The 15,493-nt window shown below is 45.5% G+C and overlaps 1 protein-coding gene across 1 annotated transcript; it reads right to left on the bottom strand.

The window, feature by feature from the left end:
* Positions 1-169: 169 nt before the first annotated feature.
* LOC132261729 (collagen alpha-5(IV) chain-like) lies at positions 170-15,333 on the bottom strand. The gene is made up of 8 exons (XM_059760664.1): positions 15,074-15,333; positions 6,000-6,182; positions 5,608-5,937; positions 4,060-5,549; positions 3,831-4,003; positions 1,062-3,775; positions 778-1,004; positions 170-717 (listed from the first exon to the last, which is right to left on the bottom strand). The coding sequence occupies exons 1-8, from the start codon at positions 15,173-15,175 to the stop codon at positions 540-542; spliced, it is 5,397 nt and encodes a 1,798-aa protein (XP_059616647.1). The 5' UTR covers positions 15,176-15,333; the 3' UTR covers positions 170-539.
* Between the last annotated feature and the right edge of the window lie 160 nt (positions 15,334-15,493).

Genomic DNA, 15,493 nt, shown 5'->3' with positions numbered 1-15,493 from the left:
ATGATGCATGGTGAATATGGCGCAATTCACCACTCGCCGCCAATTTCACCATGGCGGGAACTATGAATTGTGCCATAATAATACTTGGAGTCTTCGGGAACGTTTTTTTTTCAGACATACCGAGCTTTTCAAAACAAGATTCGTGAGAAGTAAATAAATGCAATTTCTTATATCGTGGAAAATATATAAATTCTTCCATTCGTGTTTATTAAAACTCTTACACATTGAAGTACACGTGTTCTCGGTTTCTTTTCTCTGTGGCTCGTACAAAATGATACTTTTAGGCAGTGGTAATCAAGAGAACTCATACGTGAATGGGTGACAAGCGCGAAAAAGGATAGTAAATTAATCGTTTATGTATATACATATATAGCTTATTAATCAACAGAGAACAATTTCTTATTCATTTTTGGTTTCAACGTACATTTATCACCTTCGCAAACATGGCCTAGGCACGCTTGCAGGGTTAATTTTAAGTTAAATTCTCTCTTCTATCAAATGTCGGGATGCATAATTTGCTTTAATCGATAGGGGCTAAATTACTGCTGTCGCCACTGCCTCCTGTTGTACCCTGGCCGCCTGAACCTGTGTCTCCTAGGCGGAGTCTGCACTGGTTGGCGCACTCTCTCCTCCGGCCTCAGCAGAGCTGAGGCGTCTGGGAAGTCATTGGCAGGACGAGGTCGTGGAGACAAGTCGATCTTGCGGCAAACAGCGCACCTGCAAGGCGAAAAGAGTTGAGAAAATCTCGCCAGGAAACTGAAAATTCAGATCACTGACCTGCTGACTTTAGACGACTGGTCCATCTTAATGGTCTGCTGTTCGGGCTTCTTGAACATGTTGCCATCCTCGATGACTGTGAGCCAGTAGGAAGTGAGTTGGTCATAGTAATTGCACCTTCCTTGTCCGCCACTGCACTCGATCACCGGCATCTGCCGGAACTCCTCAAGGCACGAGCCAGGCGACAGAAGATCCTGCCCGTATCCTCCGGTGTTGTCAGAAGTGTACTGAAATAACAGAATCGCTATAGAATCTGAAGATTATCCCAATTCTCTATCACTTACCATGAAGTAACTGAAACCGACCCAAAGTTCTTCCCATCCACTGGCGCAGTTCGGGATGCTCATGGATTGACTGTGCATGGCAATCACGCGGGTTCTGCTCTCGCAGACGGAACACCTGGAGACGTACTTCTCCACTTCGCGCGCAGGGATGGGCGCCATGGAGAAGGTCATGGGCTCGCTGGTGGCCAGCCACAGACTGTCCTCATTCTGATTGCCGTAATTGCACACATTCTTAATGTCACAGGACAGGAACGGCAAGGTAGAGAATCTCCTGAGGCAGGATCCGGGCAGACCCAGATCCTGACCGGCTGTGTAACTGCCTCCAATCACGCTGGCCAGTGAGTATCCGTCCCAGAGCTTCACAGTGTTGACTGAACACTCGGGAATGTGGACAGATTGAGAGTGCCGAGTGTAGACAAAGCCCCTGGATCTGCTTGGCGGTGGCGGAGGAGCAGGATCTCCTCTCTCTCCCTGCACTCCTCGGTATCCATCCAGACCATTCAATCCACGAGGTCCAGGCAAACCTTTCTCACCCTTGATGCCCTCCAATCCACCAAAGCCAGGAATTCCCTGGTCGCCCATCATTCCTTTCAGTCCACGCAAACCAATCACGCCCGTCCAGCCGATTTCTCCCATGTCTCCGGGCACTCCTTTGCGTCCAGGAAAGCCGTCAAAGCCAGGATCTCCAACGATGGCCAATTCATATCTAAAGGAGTCACCTCTGTCGCCTCGCAGACCGGGAATTCCATCATCTCCATCGATTCCATTCCAGCCCGAATCGCCCTCAGGACCTCGAGGACCTCTTGGGCCTCGAGGACCAGGGAACCCTTGCATTCCAGGTGTTCCCTGCATTCCTGGCGCTCCATTCAATCCTGGCGGCCCTGCAAAGCCTTGATCGCCGAGTTCTCCGCGAATTCCTGGAACGCTGTAGCCAGCATCACCTTGAATTCCCTTGAATCCCGTCTCTCCTCTGTATCCCATAGCACCGCGCAAGCCTGGCAATCCTGGTCGTCCAGGTGGACCTTCGAATCCAAAGTCTCCAGGCAAGCCTTTAACACCGTCGAAACTATCGCCAGGAAGACCAATGGCTCCTGGTGGACCATTATCTCCGTAATCGCCAGGAACGCCTTTAGGGCCAACACGCCCAGGTCTTCCAGGAAATCCATCGATGCCAGGAATTCCCGGTTCTCCTGGCTCGACAAATGACAGCGGCATTCCACGCGGTCCTCTCAATCCTCTGTCTCCCATCATGCCTTTTCTGCCTGTGAAACCATCCGGTCCTGGTAATCCGGGCTCTCCAAAGTCTCCTCTCTCGCCCTTAAAGCCCGGCAGTCCCGATGGGCCCTTTATGCCCTCTTCTCCGTATGGACCACGCATTCCATGAGGACCTCTCTCTCCTCGTTCGCCCTTTTGAGCTCTGCCAGGAGTGACAATTCCAGGAATACCAGGGAAACCCTTGTCTCCCATCTGTCCAGGTAGTCCAAAAAGTCCAGGTTGACCCGGATCTCCTGCATCACCAGGTAAGCCAGTGAGACCTGGATATCCACTCTCGCCCACGTCTCCAGCTTCTCCCTTAAGTCCAGAAAGTCCTACCACTCCATATAATCCAGCCATGCCTTTCCTTCCGTTAATACCTCGTAAGCCAGGTCGTCCGGCAGGACCGGCTTCTCCTGTTTCGCCAATCAGGCCAATTTCTCCAGCATCTCCTCTCTCGCCCTTCGAGCCAAAGTATCCATCTCTGCCATCCCGACCAGAGTCTCCAGGAATGCCTTTCTCTCCTGGATATCCATCGTACACCACGCCAGCGTCTCCTTCAACACCCTTCAGACCAACCAGGCCGGGCTGTCCAGGAATTCCAGGGAATCCCACTGCGCCTTGCATTCCAGTCTCTCCCTTCACACCACTAAAGGCAGGCTCTCCCTTCGGGCCGCGTAATCCCATCAGCCCAAAGTCTCCCCTCATTCCTTTGAATCCATCTCTACCAGGACGTCCTCTGGCTCCCGTCATTCCCATATTACCAACTTCACCCTTCAGACCAGGTTGGCCCATATTTCCCGGCCGCCCAGGATATCCAAACCGTCCTGGGTTTCCTGGATCTCCTCTGTCTCCTGGTTCACCATCGAGTCCACGAAATCCTGGAGTTCCGATGAATCCAGGATCTCCTGGCAGCCCAGCGTCACCAGGTAGTCCTGAGAAGCCAGGCGCTCCGATTTCACCTTTGGCTCCAAAGATACCAATCGCTCCCTGATATCCCGGATCTCCACGAGCGCCCTTATCACCGTAAGTTGCTGGCAGTCCATCCCGTCCAGGCTCTCCAGGTAAACCTCTTCGGCCGAAAACAATTTCACCGCGTTGTCCAGGAACTCCAGTAATTCCCACTTGGCCAGGCAAACCATCATCGCCTTTGCCGCCTTTCACGCCTTTAATTCCAGGAAGTCCTCGTATACCAGGCAATCCAGGAAATCCACGATCTCCAGGCTGACCGATCGGACCAATATCTCCGTCTTGTCCCATTTCGCCGAACAGGATAGATCGGCCTGGATCACCTCGGCTGCCCTTCAATCCGGGGAAGCCAGGTTCTCCTGCTAAGCCGTCAGTACCAGGAATGCCAGGCTGTCCTGCTGGACCCATATCACCAATAATTCCTGGATAACCCTTGAAGCCCTCGGGTCCCTGGATTGATATGCCGGGCTGGCCGATGTCTCCATCAGGACCTACAATTTAAATTCGTTTTCAACCCCAGCAGTGGAGATGTAATGGACACTCTACCTGGCAATCCCGGAGCTCCTGATAGACCCGGCCATCCTTTCCTGCCATCCAGTCCTTGCTCACCAAAGTCTCCGGGAATTCCTCTATCACCCTTCGCCTCCGTCACATTCAGAGCAGGGATATCTCCATCTTCGCCTCGAGCGCCAGGAACACCTTGGTCACCTTTCTGCCCCCTGGGGAACATCAAAATAGAATCACATCGAAAATATGTGGAATTCTTGGGACTTACCAGAGTCCTTCCAATCCACGCTCGCCTTGGAGGAAGTAGATGGGAATGTTTGCGTTCTCTCCGGGTCGTCCATCGAGCCCATCTCTTCCCGGAGATCCGTCTCTGCCCGGCAACCCGGGAATTCCATCTAAGCCTTGCAGTCCCTTTTCGCCACGCTGTCCAAATCTTCCTGGCATTCCAGCCTCTCCAGACTTGCCAGGCGGTCCCACTTCTCCAGGATATCCCTCCTCACCGTCATCTCCTCTATCGGGATTCTCCTGAGTGCCTTCGAAAAGCACATCTCCTGGTGTGCCCTTTGCACCTGGTCTTCCAGTTTCGCCAGGACTTCCTGCAGGACCTTCGACACCTTTCCTTCCTTTCAATCCTTGGTAACCCGTTACTCCTCTCTCTCCGCGAGGCCCCGTGAAGCCCTTGCGACCAAGTGCTCCTGGGAATCCTGGTCGACCAGCATCTCCTGTAAGACCCTTCCTTCCTGGTGCTCCTGGAGCGCAGCGTCCACAGTCTTCTCCACGCAGACCTCTGTCACCCTTCAGTCCAGTTATTCCGTCAAATCCATCATCTCCAGGAACGCCGCGTCTCCCTGGCAAACCACTCACGCCCATCGGACCAGTGACATTGACTCCTATTCCCGGTAAACCCTTGCGCCCAGGAAGTCCAGATTCACCACGATCGCCCTGAAATCCGAATTTTCCATCGAATCCAGGGGTTCCAGGCGGTCCCTTGGGACCGTATGTGTTTCTCCCAAGAAACCCCTTAGGGCCCATTCTGCCAGGCGGACCTGGTTCCCCAGGCGGGCCAATGGGCCCAGGAGGTCCGCTCTCTCCAAAATCTCCCTGCTGTCCCATCACGGAGCCTCCTTTTCTTCCCCGTGGACCCGGAGTTCCGGGATCTCCGGGTAAGCCAGCCAGACCTGTAAGTCCTCGACGTCCGGGTTCTCCTGGAATTCCATTCATTCCTCTCTCTCCCACTGGGCCAATCTCTCCTTGAGGACCTTGTGGTCCAGGATGTCGCTCGTCCAAATTCGGATCGTATTCACCCATTGGACCGGCAGGACCTTGCACACCAGGCATACCATGATGTCCATGCTCTCCTGGCTCTCCTTTACGGCCATCAGCACCATCGTAGCCGGCATATCCCGGAGCTCCCTTGTGTCCTTTTTCTCCTGAGGATCCCGGAAGACCATCCTTTCCGCTCTTGCCACGATCTCCCTGCTCTCCTTCCTCTCCGCGATATCCCTTGATGCCCTGCTCTCCTGCCCATCCTTGACGACCCTCACTTCCTCTCGGGCCAAAATCTCCCAACATACCTTTGTCACCCTTCTCGCCCACAATTCCCTTGGTAACAGTCTCATTCTTGCGCCGGAAAGGCACCACACTGTCACCCTTCTCTCCGGACTCTCCAGGAGGTCCTCTCTGGCCGGGAACAGCCCGTACATCTAATCTAGCGTCATCTCCTCGCTCACCTTTGTCGCCCAATTCACCGTCATGTCCCTGGAAAAATATACATCACGTTCAATGAATGCATCGTGCCAGTGATGGAGATTCTTACATCAAATCCTGGCAATCCTTGGTAGCCCTTCATGCCCAACTCTCCAGGATATCCCCTGTCTCCTGGTCGTCCATCATATCCAGAGTCACCGCGATCTCCCTTGGTGCCTTTTGAGTTAATGCCACCCTCGCCAGCATCTCCCCTCGGACCGGTCAAGCCACTCTCTCCTGGAGGTCCTCGCACTCCTGGGTTACCGGGCATGCCACCAAAGCCCATGGTGCCATCCGTGCCGTTGCATCCATCCAATCCGCGTGGACCACGATCACCGGACTCTCCTTGAGTGCCATTATAGCCAGGAATTCCGTAGTATCCTTGCATTCCTTTCTCACCCTAAAGCATACGTTGAAAGTGAAGACACTCTTTGCCAATTAATGATCTCATTCTATACTCACTCGGAATCCCTTCTCGCCAATCATGCCCAATTCGCCGTGATCTCCATAGTCTCCTGGTCTTCCGGGTGGCCCCGGAGGTCCGACGTCACCGTGAGGACCCTCCTGACCAGACAGTCCAGGTGGCCCCATCTTCCCCATGGCGCCCTTCAATCCGTCGCAATCGCATTCCCTCTTATGTGCGTCCTGGAATGATAAGATAGTGTCCGCGACTTAGATTGTGTGTCCGCCAAAAATACACTTCCCACTCAGTGGGCAAAAAGTCCACTGTCGCAGAGGTCAGAAGATAGTTGCGCGCGATTAAGAATATGCCTGTTTATTTTTCCACACATTCGCAGAATCGGTTTTAATTAAGCCACAATATTCCCGAGATTTTCAAACAGCAGTTGATTGGGGAGAGAAAAGGGGTTAATGCGAATAAATCTCAGAGACAAATTGTCGAGTGGTGCGGCATTTGGCACACTGAGAGTGAAATGGGAGCGATCTCAAATGAATATGCCCATATTTCTGCGCAAATTCACTAAATTGTGGCTACATTCTTAATTGCTGATATGCTGAGATGATAGTGTCTGCCAGCAATTAATTTGCCACACCGAGAATTGTGATGGACACTATGTCGTGTTCCATTTCTATTAGAAAATATGTAAATTGCCGCAATATTTAGTGCATCTGGGAGTCTCTCGCAGTCCCCAAAACCCACACACTGCTCCACATTGCAGTCGGGAAGTTGTCTCATGTCTCTGCTGTGCTGCCCCAGCACCACATTCGCGAATGGCTGTCGGAAATTGCAGACCGCGCGTAGAATCGCTGCCACCCAGAGATATGAGATCATTGTATATTTTCACTGTGGAAATGTGCTTATTAAACAAATACCGCTGTGTCTCGCTGAAATCGACAGCTAAATTTAATGCAAAGTGTACTTAATGGACACTGCAAGAGGAGTTCTCAGCAAGAATTCATAATCAATGAACCTCTTTATCGTTGCATTGATGGGAATTCCCTGCGAGGAGTTCTGCATTGTGCTGCCGCGATGGTTATTGATGATTCCAGAGGTGGGCAAGTGCGCAAAATTAATGTGCATTCAAGCAGATCATAAGCATGTATTTTAATCAATTCCACTATAAATTGGCACTAGATTTGTAATTAATAATCTCATTAGATAGTGCTCTTCATTATGTACTTGTTTTCCTGCATTTGACTGAAATTGCAGTAGTATTTTGTTGGGGAAATGGATTTAACAGGACAGGATGAGGGTTAAATAAATAGATGAAATTGTTGATTGCCGCATGTACGCAATTTGGATGCCGAGCACGCTATCCTTCATTGAGTATTTGCCTTAATTGTAGCAACACTGTATTTGATGCTAAACACTTGATTTTGTACGTAATTCAAGTTGTGAATTATCAGCGTATTTTTATAACTAAACCACGGGGTCAAGGAACAGCACAATAAAATTATGCTGAAGAAAAATCTCGCTAGAGGGGAAAAAATTTATCAAAACGGGAATACTATCAGTTTTGTGGCAGAGGAAGCTGATCTCACAGCCTCAAAACTAGAACATATCGCGTCTGATAACTTCCCTTCTCGCAAGATTTCACACACAAGTGGTGGTGGTTATAAATTGTGAAAACTCTGCGTGTCGATTTCTGTCCTTGCACGACAACTTGCTGACGAGGATTTGGGCACTGGTGACAACTTCTGAAGAAATGGCCAAGCAAGAGGGTAAAAAATGTGTCTTCTCGCTCGCCTGGGTGAAAATCACACAACACAACATCTGTTAAAACATGCTCGATGGTCGTTTTTTTATCGCTTTGAGCATTTCTTCCTAGTCAAACATTGCCGACTCATAAATATATATAACGTTAAATGGACTGTCACCACTTGCTAGAGGATTGGATTATTGGCAAAGATCCACACGTGATGCTCGCAACGGCACTTGGCATTCAGCCTCAGACATTTCATTCATCATTCGCGCCACAAGAGAAATTTCTCACATATTAAGGGTGGATGACACTAATTAGTCACATCTCCTTGTGAATTAATAGCCACTCCTCATCAAGTGGTGGGCGTGAGAATTTCCCATCTTGCATGCTGAGAGTTTATTTTCGAATAAATAACATGCAAATAATATAATGTAAATATTTGTTCAGCACTCAAGGATTCAATAGCCCAAGCAACATTGTCTCAATCCGAGTGTAGCTATCATTATATCCATTGAGTAATTATTATTTCATAAATTTCCGATAAACTAGTCTCCTTTCATCTCGTTGTGATACTAAACGGGCACCGGAGCACAAAGGAAAATCGTGTAAATCACACCCAGAAGGCATCTCTGAAAATCCTCAATATTAATTTTCATCACGTATCTCAGGGAGGCTGCTCGGGATGAGGAATTCGTTCCAGCAACACTCAAATGACTTGTAATCTATTTATAAAGTGTTAAAAGTGACTGATTTTCAAACTGTGAAATTTCCTCTGGTGGAATTGTCTGCTGGCTTTTTTCCACAATCACGCCGACTTGTGATGTTGAATTTTCGTAAAGAAGAAGAACGATCGCGTTCGCTCTCTATCAGTAAATTAATTTCTTCGCGAGTTGAGAAAGGTGAAGGGGTCAAGCGCAGTGTTGATTGATAAACAACAGACTGGACCACACAGCATTTCCATATTTTAATGGGATTGTAATTAATTTTCAGCTTCTGCGTCCGCATCCCTAACACATGTGCGTGTGATTCGAAATTGTTCTCTCGCGGTTAAGCAGTTGACTGTATTACATTGTTTATGCTGTGTCTTCTACAGATTGCCAATGATGTAATTGGGGTTATAGTTTATTTATTATTTAACATCATTCCTTCACAGATATTGTGCAAAAAATGTAAAATGAGACGGCGCTCCATCGAGATTCAGGCAGGCTCAAAAGTGAATGAAATGCTACAGAACGGTGTTCGAAACAGAGACGCAGCATCAGTAATTGGACAAATTTTCGATTCAAAGTTGGCCAAACTCAAACATTTTTACATTTCAATATCAGATTAGAAATAGTATAAAAATTACAAGTTATAAAAGATTGTTGTCACTGCTTTTTTGCATTCGCATTTAAGTGAATGTTTATATCTTCTTCATGTTTTTACGCTATTTCAATTTAAATCATGTAAAACACATTTTGATGATTGAAAATAAATGTCAACTGACTTCAATTGCACTGCCGACATTCTTCTTCGTGTATTACAATTATTGTGGTCAAAGTAGTCTTCATACTCCTCACAATACTGTGGCGAAAGATATTACAGATACTTGGGAGTCAATATAGGAAAAAATTGATGATACAGTTACGGTCTTTCCACTGATGAAGAGAATGATGAATCTCATTGGAGAAAAGCAAATAAACCGAGCTGTGGATATTTCGTGTAATATGGTGAAAATTAAAAATGTCTGTTTACATTTGATTTTGAGAAAAAACTAAACACGGAACAGATAAAACAATATTTATACGAATTTCACTATTTTTAAAACTTCACCAATTTGACCATTTCACAGGAAATATTGACTCATGAGCCTCAATACAACCATTGATTTCTCATCTTCCCTATGGGCAATCCGCAGTTACATGAAGAATTTCTGCCGCGAAGCACGGAGAGGCGAAGGAGCCCAAAGAAATGGCTAAAGGGTTTCGTAACTGTTTCATATCTCTCCACTGTTGTCTGCTCCACATTGAGTGTGTTGTATCCTACATATGTGCGGGTACATGTGCTGTGTATATGCTAAATTCCTCACCAGAGAAGATCACAAGGAATTGGCGCATGGATGGCATCAAAAGTACGCGCGAGTGTCTTGAATATCAAGCGATTAGCGCGAAAGCGAAAAAACTGCGCGACTGAAGAGGAAACATGAAAAGGAGAGAAAAAATAGAGGAAAACAACAATAAAAAACCCTTAATTTTTTTTACACACAGACCGAATTTCTGCACCAAACTTGACTTCACATGGAAATTAAATAATAAAAGAAACCAGTTTAGGGCGCAGAGAATCCGCGAAGCGCGAGAAGCCCACCATTGAGAAGCTGGCATTCTGGCATCGAGATGGCAAAAAACGCGCCTTACGGATCATCAAAATTCAGAAATGGCTCACTTGTTGGGGGCTCTTCTTTTAATTATATTGGAATGAGAGGAGACTGAGATGCTTCACAACTATTGATGGCTTTCGCCTGGAGGCTAATTTAGGAATCATGGGATCTCTTCATGTGAAGACATACCCAAATGCATATGACCCACTTTGAGCACTCCCTGTAAACATTTGCGGGAAAAGAGGAAGAGACTCACTTGAGATGTTACATTCGTTCCATTTCAAATTGGTATAAACATCGACATGATTAGTTGTAATGTTGCATTTTACAGTGTGGAGAAGGATATTAAATTCGCAATGAGTTGAAAATTGCAGTTGAAAGCCAGGATATTGCACATAAACTGGACACATAAATTTCTCACTTTAAAGGTAGGAATTTAAGCACAATGTCTCCGGATTCATAAGATTTTAAAATAAACCTTTCTGGTTCACTGCTGAACAGATTGTAAGAGAAGAACTCATTAATTTTCTCATGATTTAATGGTTGTGCCTCCAAAAACTTCCCAGAAAAGAGTCGTCTTGTGATATATTGCCTTCGCGAGACGGTGAAAAAGAGCCCTTATCTCAAATCTTGAGAAGCTTCAACTCATGTTTCAGGTGCAGTTTCTGCAGAAATCGCACAGAGGCAATAAAATGGTTTTCACACTCACTTTCTTGCTGAAATATACGATATTGCTCTCTTAAATAAATTCCTATTGAGAACATGAGCATCGGAAATTGTGAAGAACACCACTTCTGACCACTTCTCGAGTCACTCTTCCGCTGCCGCGCGTTGCGCTTTCGCGCCTCTCTTGAGTCATAGGAAGGAAACCCATAGCTTTGGCTATAAATAAATTGCTCTCGCGAGTTGAGAAAAGGCAACACTGTTACTGATGATTTCCTGAAATATGTTAATTTGGCCAATTCCTAAATGAATTGCATATGTAAAAAGTACAATGCAAAGTGCGCGGAGATGATTTTAACCTTGCATCTTGTGTGCAAGAATCACGACTGCAATTGGAGGAGATTAAGTGAATTTGAATGATTGTGGGCGTGCAGATCGTCTAATCCGTCTTATCATAACATATTAGCTGTTGCTCGCTATTCAAAGTCAAATAGAAGTGACTATGCAGACATAGACAAGGATTCTTTTCTCAGATTTCATGCTCACAGTTTCACAAAACCCGGCAAAATGTGGTCTTGCCGCCCGACAAAAAATCACTTTCTTTCCCTTTTTTCCCCACATCAGGTTCTTTCGCCTGCAGATCGCATTTTAACAGTCGTAATGAAAACACAACATTAAAATACAACACACATCATTTTATTTTTAGTTATTCCCAAGAAAATTCATACAACCGTGCAATACAAACATAAAATTTCCTCCAACATTCTCACATCTATCCATTTTTATGTCTCTCAATTCCTTTGCGCATTGTTGATTTCTCTCCTCTTTCCATCTTCTTTAATTCGACCACATGTAATTAATGGACATTCTCATCCCGATAAACTTCCTTTGCCTCACCCATCGTGTCTTGGAGTATTTCTCAAATGGAAAATATCACAATCGATCCACGCACTGATTTGCTCACTCTTCGCCCCCCAAAGAAGCTGTCATATTGAGGGGGTATTTTTAGACGATCCAGAGAATTTTCGGCTATGCAATTACAAGGAATTACTTCGGAGAAATCACTTTGAGAAAGCCTTTCACAAAACTTCATCATTGCTCCATTCTGTGGTCAGATTGAATGGAAGGTTTAGACTATTTCCCAGAAACTACGCCACTGATTAACCCCAGTAAATGAAGTACATTCACACATTTTTATTCAGACTGAATTACTCCGCAAGCAACTAAAATAAATCACGTTCTCAGTTCATTGGCTGGGAGTTCTGAAGGAATGCAATGTACTGAAAAATGCCGGAAGAATGATAAGAGTTGAAGCTGTGTAAGTGAGAATTTATATTCAATAAGTACACTTGAGAAAATCCGCCTCTGCCAGTGATGCAAAAATGCAACACACAACTTTTCCACCCTTCTCAACACACGAAACCATCATTTCCTCAATTGAGCAGAAAGGCGCACGGTCCGATGCCATAATCCTAGTCACAGTGTTGTCAAGTTTATTTGTGCTAAGTAAATGAAATCTTATCGAAGTGCAGTTTGTTGGGCATCCGGGAACAGGGAAATAGCGTGTAATGGTCTGCACATTAAGCATGAATTAAATTCCCTTCGCGACTGAATTACAAAATTCTCCTCCTCTGTGATAAGGAGCCATGATGTCATCATCTCAATTCCGCTTTGCGGAGATGCGGAAAAATGCTCGCTTGTTCGCAGAAATGACTTAAATTGGGCTCTCCAGTGATAACAATTTAGAATAAAGACTCGTTGTTTCTTTGCCAAGAAAATAATTATTTCACAAAATCACGACAAGTGCGAGCAAATAATCTCAATTTGCCCACATAGTGAAACACTTCCCGTAATTTTTCTCTGCTGTACATTGAACGAGACACTTATGTGCAAATAATATTTGCTTTTTCAGCATCATGAGAAAAAGTGTGTGAAATCTTGAACTTGAAATACAACACGGACACTTTTCAGCTTGCATCATCACAAATTTCCTGCGCTTTCAATCACTTTTGCGCCCCCAAAAGACTGTATTTTTCGCGACTTGTTCAATTCTACACTTGTTTTCCATTGTCTTGAAGCAAATATTGCAGCTCGACTTGGGCGAAATGCGACAGAAGGAAGGAGAAATTCCACATCTCACGATGGGAGGAAGTTATGCATAAAGTCAACTTCTGCAATTTCCAAAGCCAATAGAAAACAATTTATTATTAGGACGATTCTATCGCTGGCTTTTCAGCAAGTGCCTTGCAATTGGACACCCTCAAGCAGTTCAGTGGTGAAGAGTTAAACTGATTGCGCGTCGACTATGAAAATAAATAGCTCCTCTATTGACGATCCATTGAATCATTTTGATAAATGGCCGACTCTCCGGTCAGTGGCAATATTTTAGACCTGCGATGCGCCTCTTAAAACTGATGAGACGATCGATACGAGCATGTCAATGCATGGCTCATTCGCTACGCCAGACGATCTTATTTTCAATTGAGAAATGTCTTCTATTTTGCATGAGTTTACAACATATTTATGTGTGTAAATATGTAATATATCGCATTAGCATTACACAAAAGGCGTTGAACTTGGAGCCCAGAGAATATGCTCATTTATCTAGGCAGCATGTCTGCAATTCATCGATATTGTAGACTCCAAAGAGGAAGGAAACATGGTGGAAAATCTTGCTTTTCAGCAAAGTCAAGGAACTAGTTGAGATTCATATCGCAACATCACATTTTTCAGACATCTCTCGCTTCATTCAGAGATGCTGTGGAACTCATATTTTCTCGCCCGAATTGTTACAATTCAATTGATAGGGTATCAATGACTGGCGCCTATTTAAAAAATATCTACACAGCAACAATGATTCTATGATTTATGTGCGGAGTTAAACAAAAACCATTCACTATTCATGGAATAATAATAGAATATAATGGCTTTTCAATGTGAGATTTGAACTCATGTATCATCGCGATAGTCTTTTGAGAAAATACAGTCAGACGCGATTTTAACGACCACTTCTGCTCGTATTCTCCATCGTTGAGAAACATCAACATACTTTCGCGACTCACTGTAAATGCGAGCTTTCAGTCAAATGCAGAATCAAAGAGAGAAGCAGCAATAAAAATAAATTTAAAAAGAATTCATTCGCAATGGTGAGAGATCGCCAAGAAGATGTCAATAAGTGTAGAATAAATAAACTGAATTTTGGGTGGTTGACAGAAGCTGGGGCGCGGTGTCATTGCGTGGTGTGTGGATATTATAATTGATTCATTAAAGGGATATTTTAATTAATCTCCCAGCAGACGCTCCACTTAATTGGTCTCAATGATTCAAGAATGTACACACTCTTCGCCCGTTCTAAAATATAATAGGAATATTGTCTAATGCCCCAAGGAATGCTTGAGAGAGCAAAAGTCTTGGGGGATGAGCAACAGATGCACACTTTGTTGGGTCTATTTTGAAAATATTCCAGCACCGAAAATACCACAAAGTCGCGTGTGAAAATAAATTTCACTTCTAAACTAATTTCAAATTGTATGAGATTTTTGGGGTGTTTGGTCTCTTCTCAGGAATTGGGAAAGCTTATGTGCGATGGAAATTTCTCGAAATCCACAGGAATTTGTGTGGTTTTCCGTGTGTGGATTTATTGCAGAACATATATAATATGCTTTACATGAATTTTCCCTAAGACACTTTCAGGGATGGATTTCATGCAACCTTTGACTGATACCACACCTCAGCTACAATTTCATCCCATCACGATATTTCTTCTAGAGAGCCCCTCAGGGTGTTTGAGCAATTTTAGCGAGCGCCAGAACAAAGAGACGATCGCGATTATCTCTTCGAAGCAAAATTGATGTACAATTTCGATAGAAGAGACCCGTTAGCATGCAGCCTCTTCTTAAGTAGACTCAATCAGCGGGAAGCCAGCGAAGATGGCATCCCGAAATGAGTTTCATTATCAAGTACAGAGATATTTTATTCATGAAGCGAATAGTCTCACTTGACTGCCATTTACATACAATGCCCTATCGCATCTGCGCGCGAAAATGTGCCAAAAAATACTGGCTTCTAATCATCGTCTGAGGTCATGAGGTGCCTTCTGAAGGAGACAAAAAAACGCACACATCTCAAAGGATTATCGCCGGCGACGGCGAAAAACTGGGTTGATAATGGGCTTCACTCTCTGGGATTTTGGGGAGTTCACAGAGATCACCATAAAAATTCGATAAGTGCGGTCGAAACGGAAATTTGCTCATTAAATCCAAGGGCGATTGCGCGCTGGGTGGAAAAAATGCGTCACACGAGATCGCGATCTTCTTTGCAAACAATGAATCCTGACAATGCATCTGGCTACTCACCACAGATGAGAGGACATGCAGGATCACGAATACAAGAAGCACTGCTGATGATCGCGTGCTCCCGCCCCGGCCCAGAAAGGGGCTCGTGGGTGATGACCACATCTTCTCCCCGACAATTCACTCACTTTCAACTTGTGCCGTCTTCTCACCAGTGAACAGAAAATTGAAATATTGGTGGAAGAGAAGAGTCCACGATCGCTGGGGATTGCGCTCACTGTGGGCCAAAGACTGTCGCATCGACAGCGGCTAACGTTCGAAACGGTACTAAAACGGAGTCGAGATGTGAAATCACTTCCATGCCCCGATGCCTCGGCCTCTGTCCCACACCATCCCTCGCCCACGATCCGCACGTGTTGGAGCCGAACCCCGCACTGCCCCGCGCCTCGGCGCGTCCTGGATTTGGGTTCAGGAACGATGAAT

This window comes from Phlebotomus argentipes, unplaced genomic scaffold, assembly GCF_947086385.1.
Source record: "Phlebotomus argentipes unplaced genomic scaffold, Phlebotomus argentipes genome assembly contig_15, whole genome shotgun sequence".
Lineage (NCBI taxonomy): Eukaryota > Metazoa > Arthropoda > Insecta > Diptera > Psychodidae > Phlebotomus > Phlebotomus argentipes.
The sequence above is the reverse complement of the archived record's forward strand: the minus strand, read 5'-3'. Positions and strand labels throughout refer to the sequence as shown.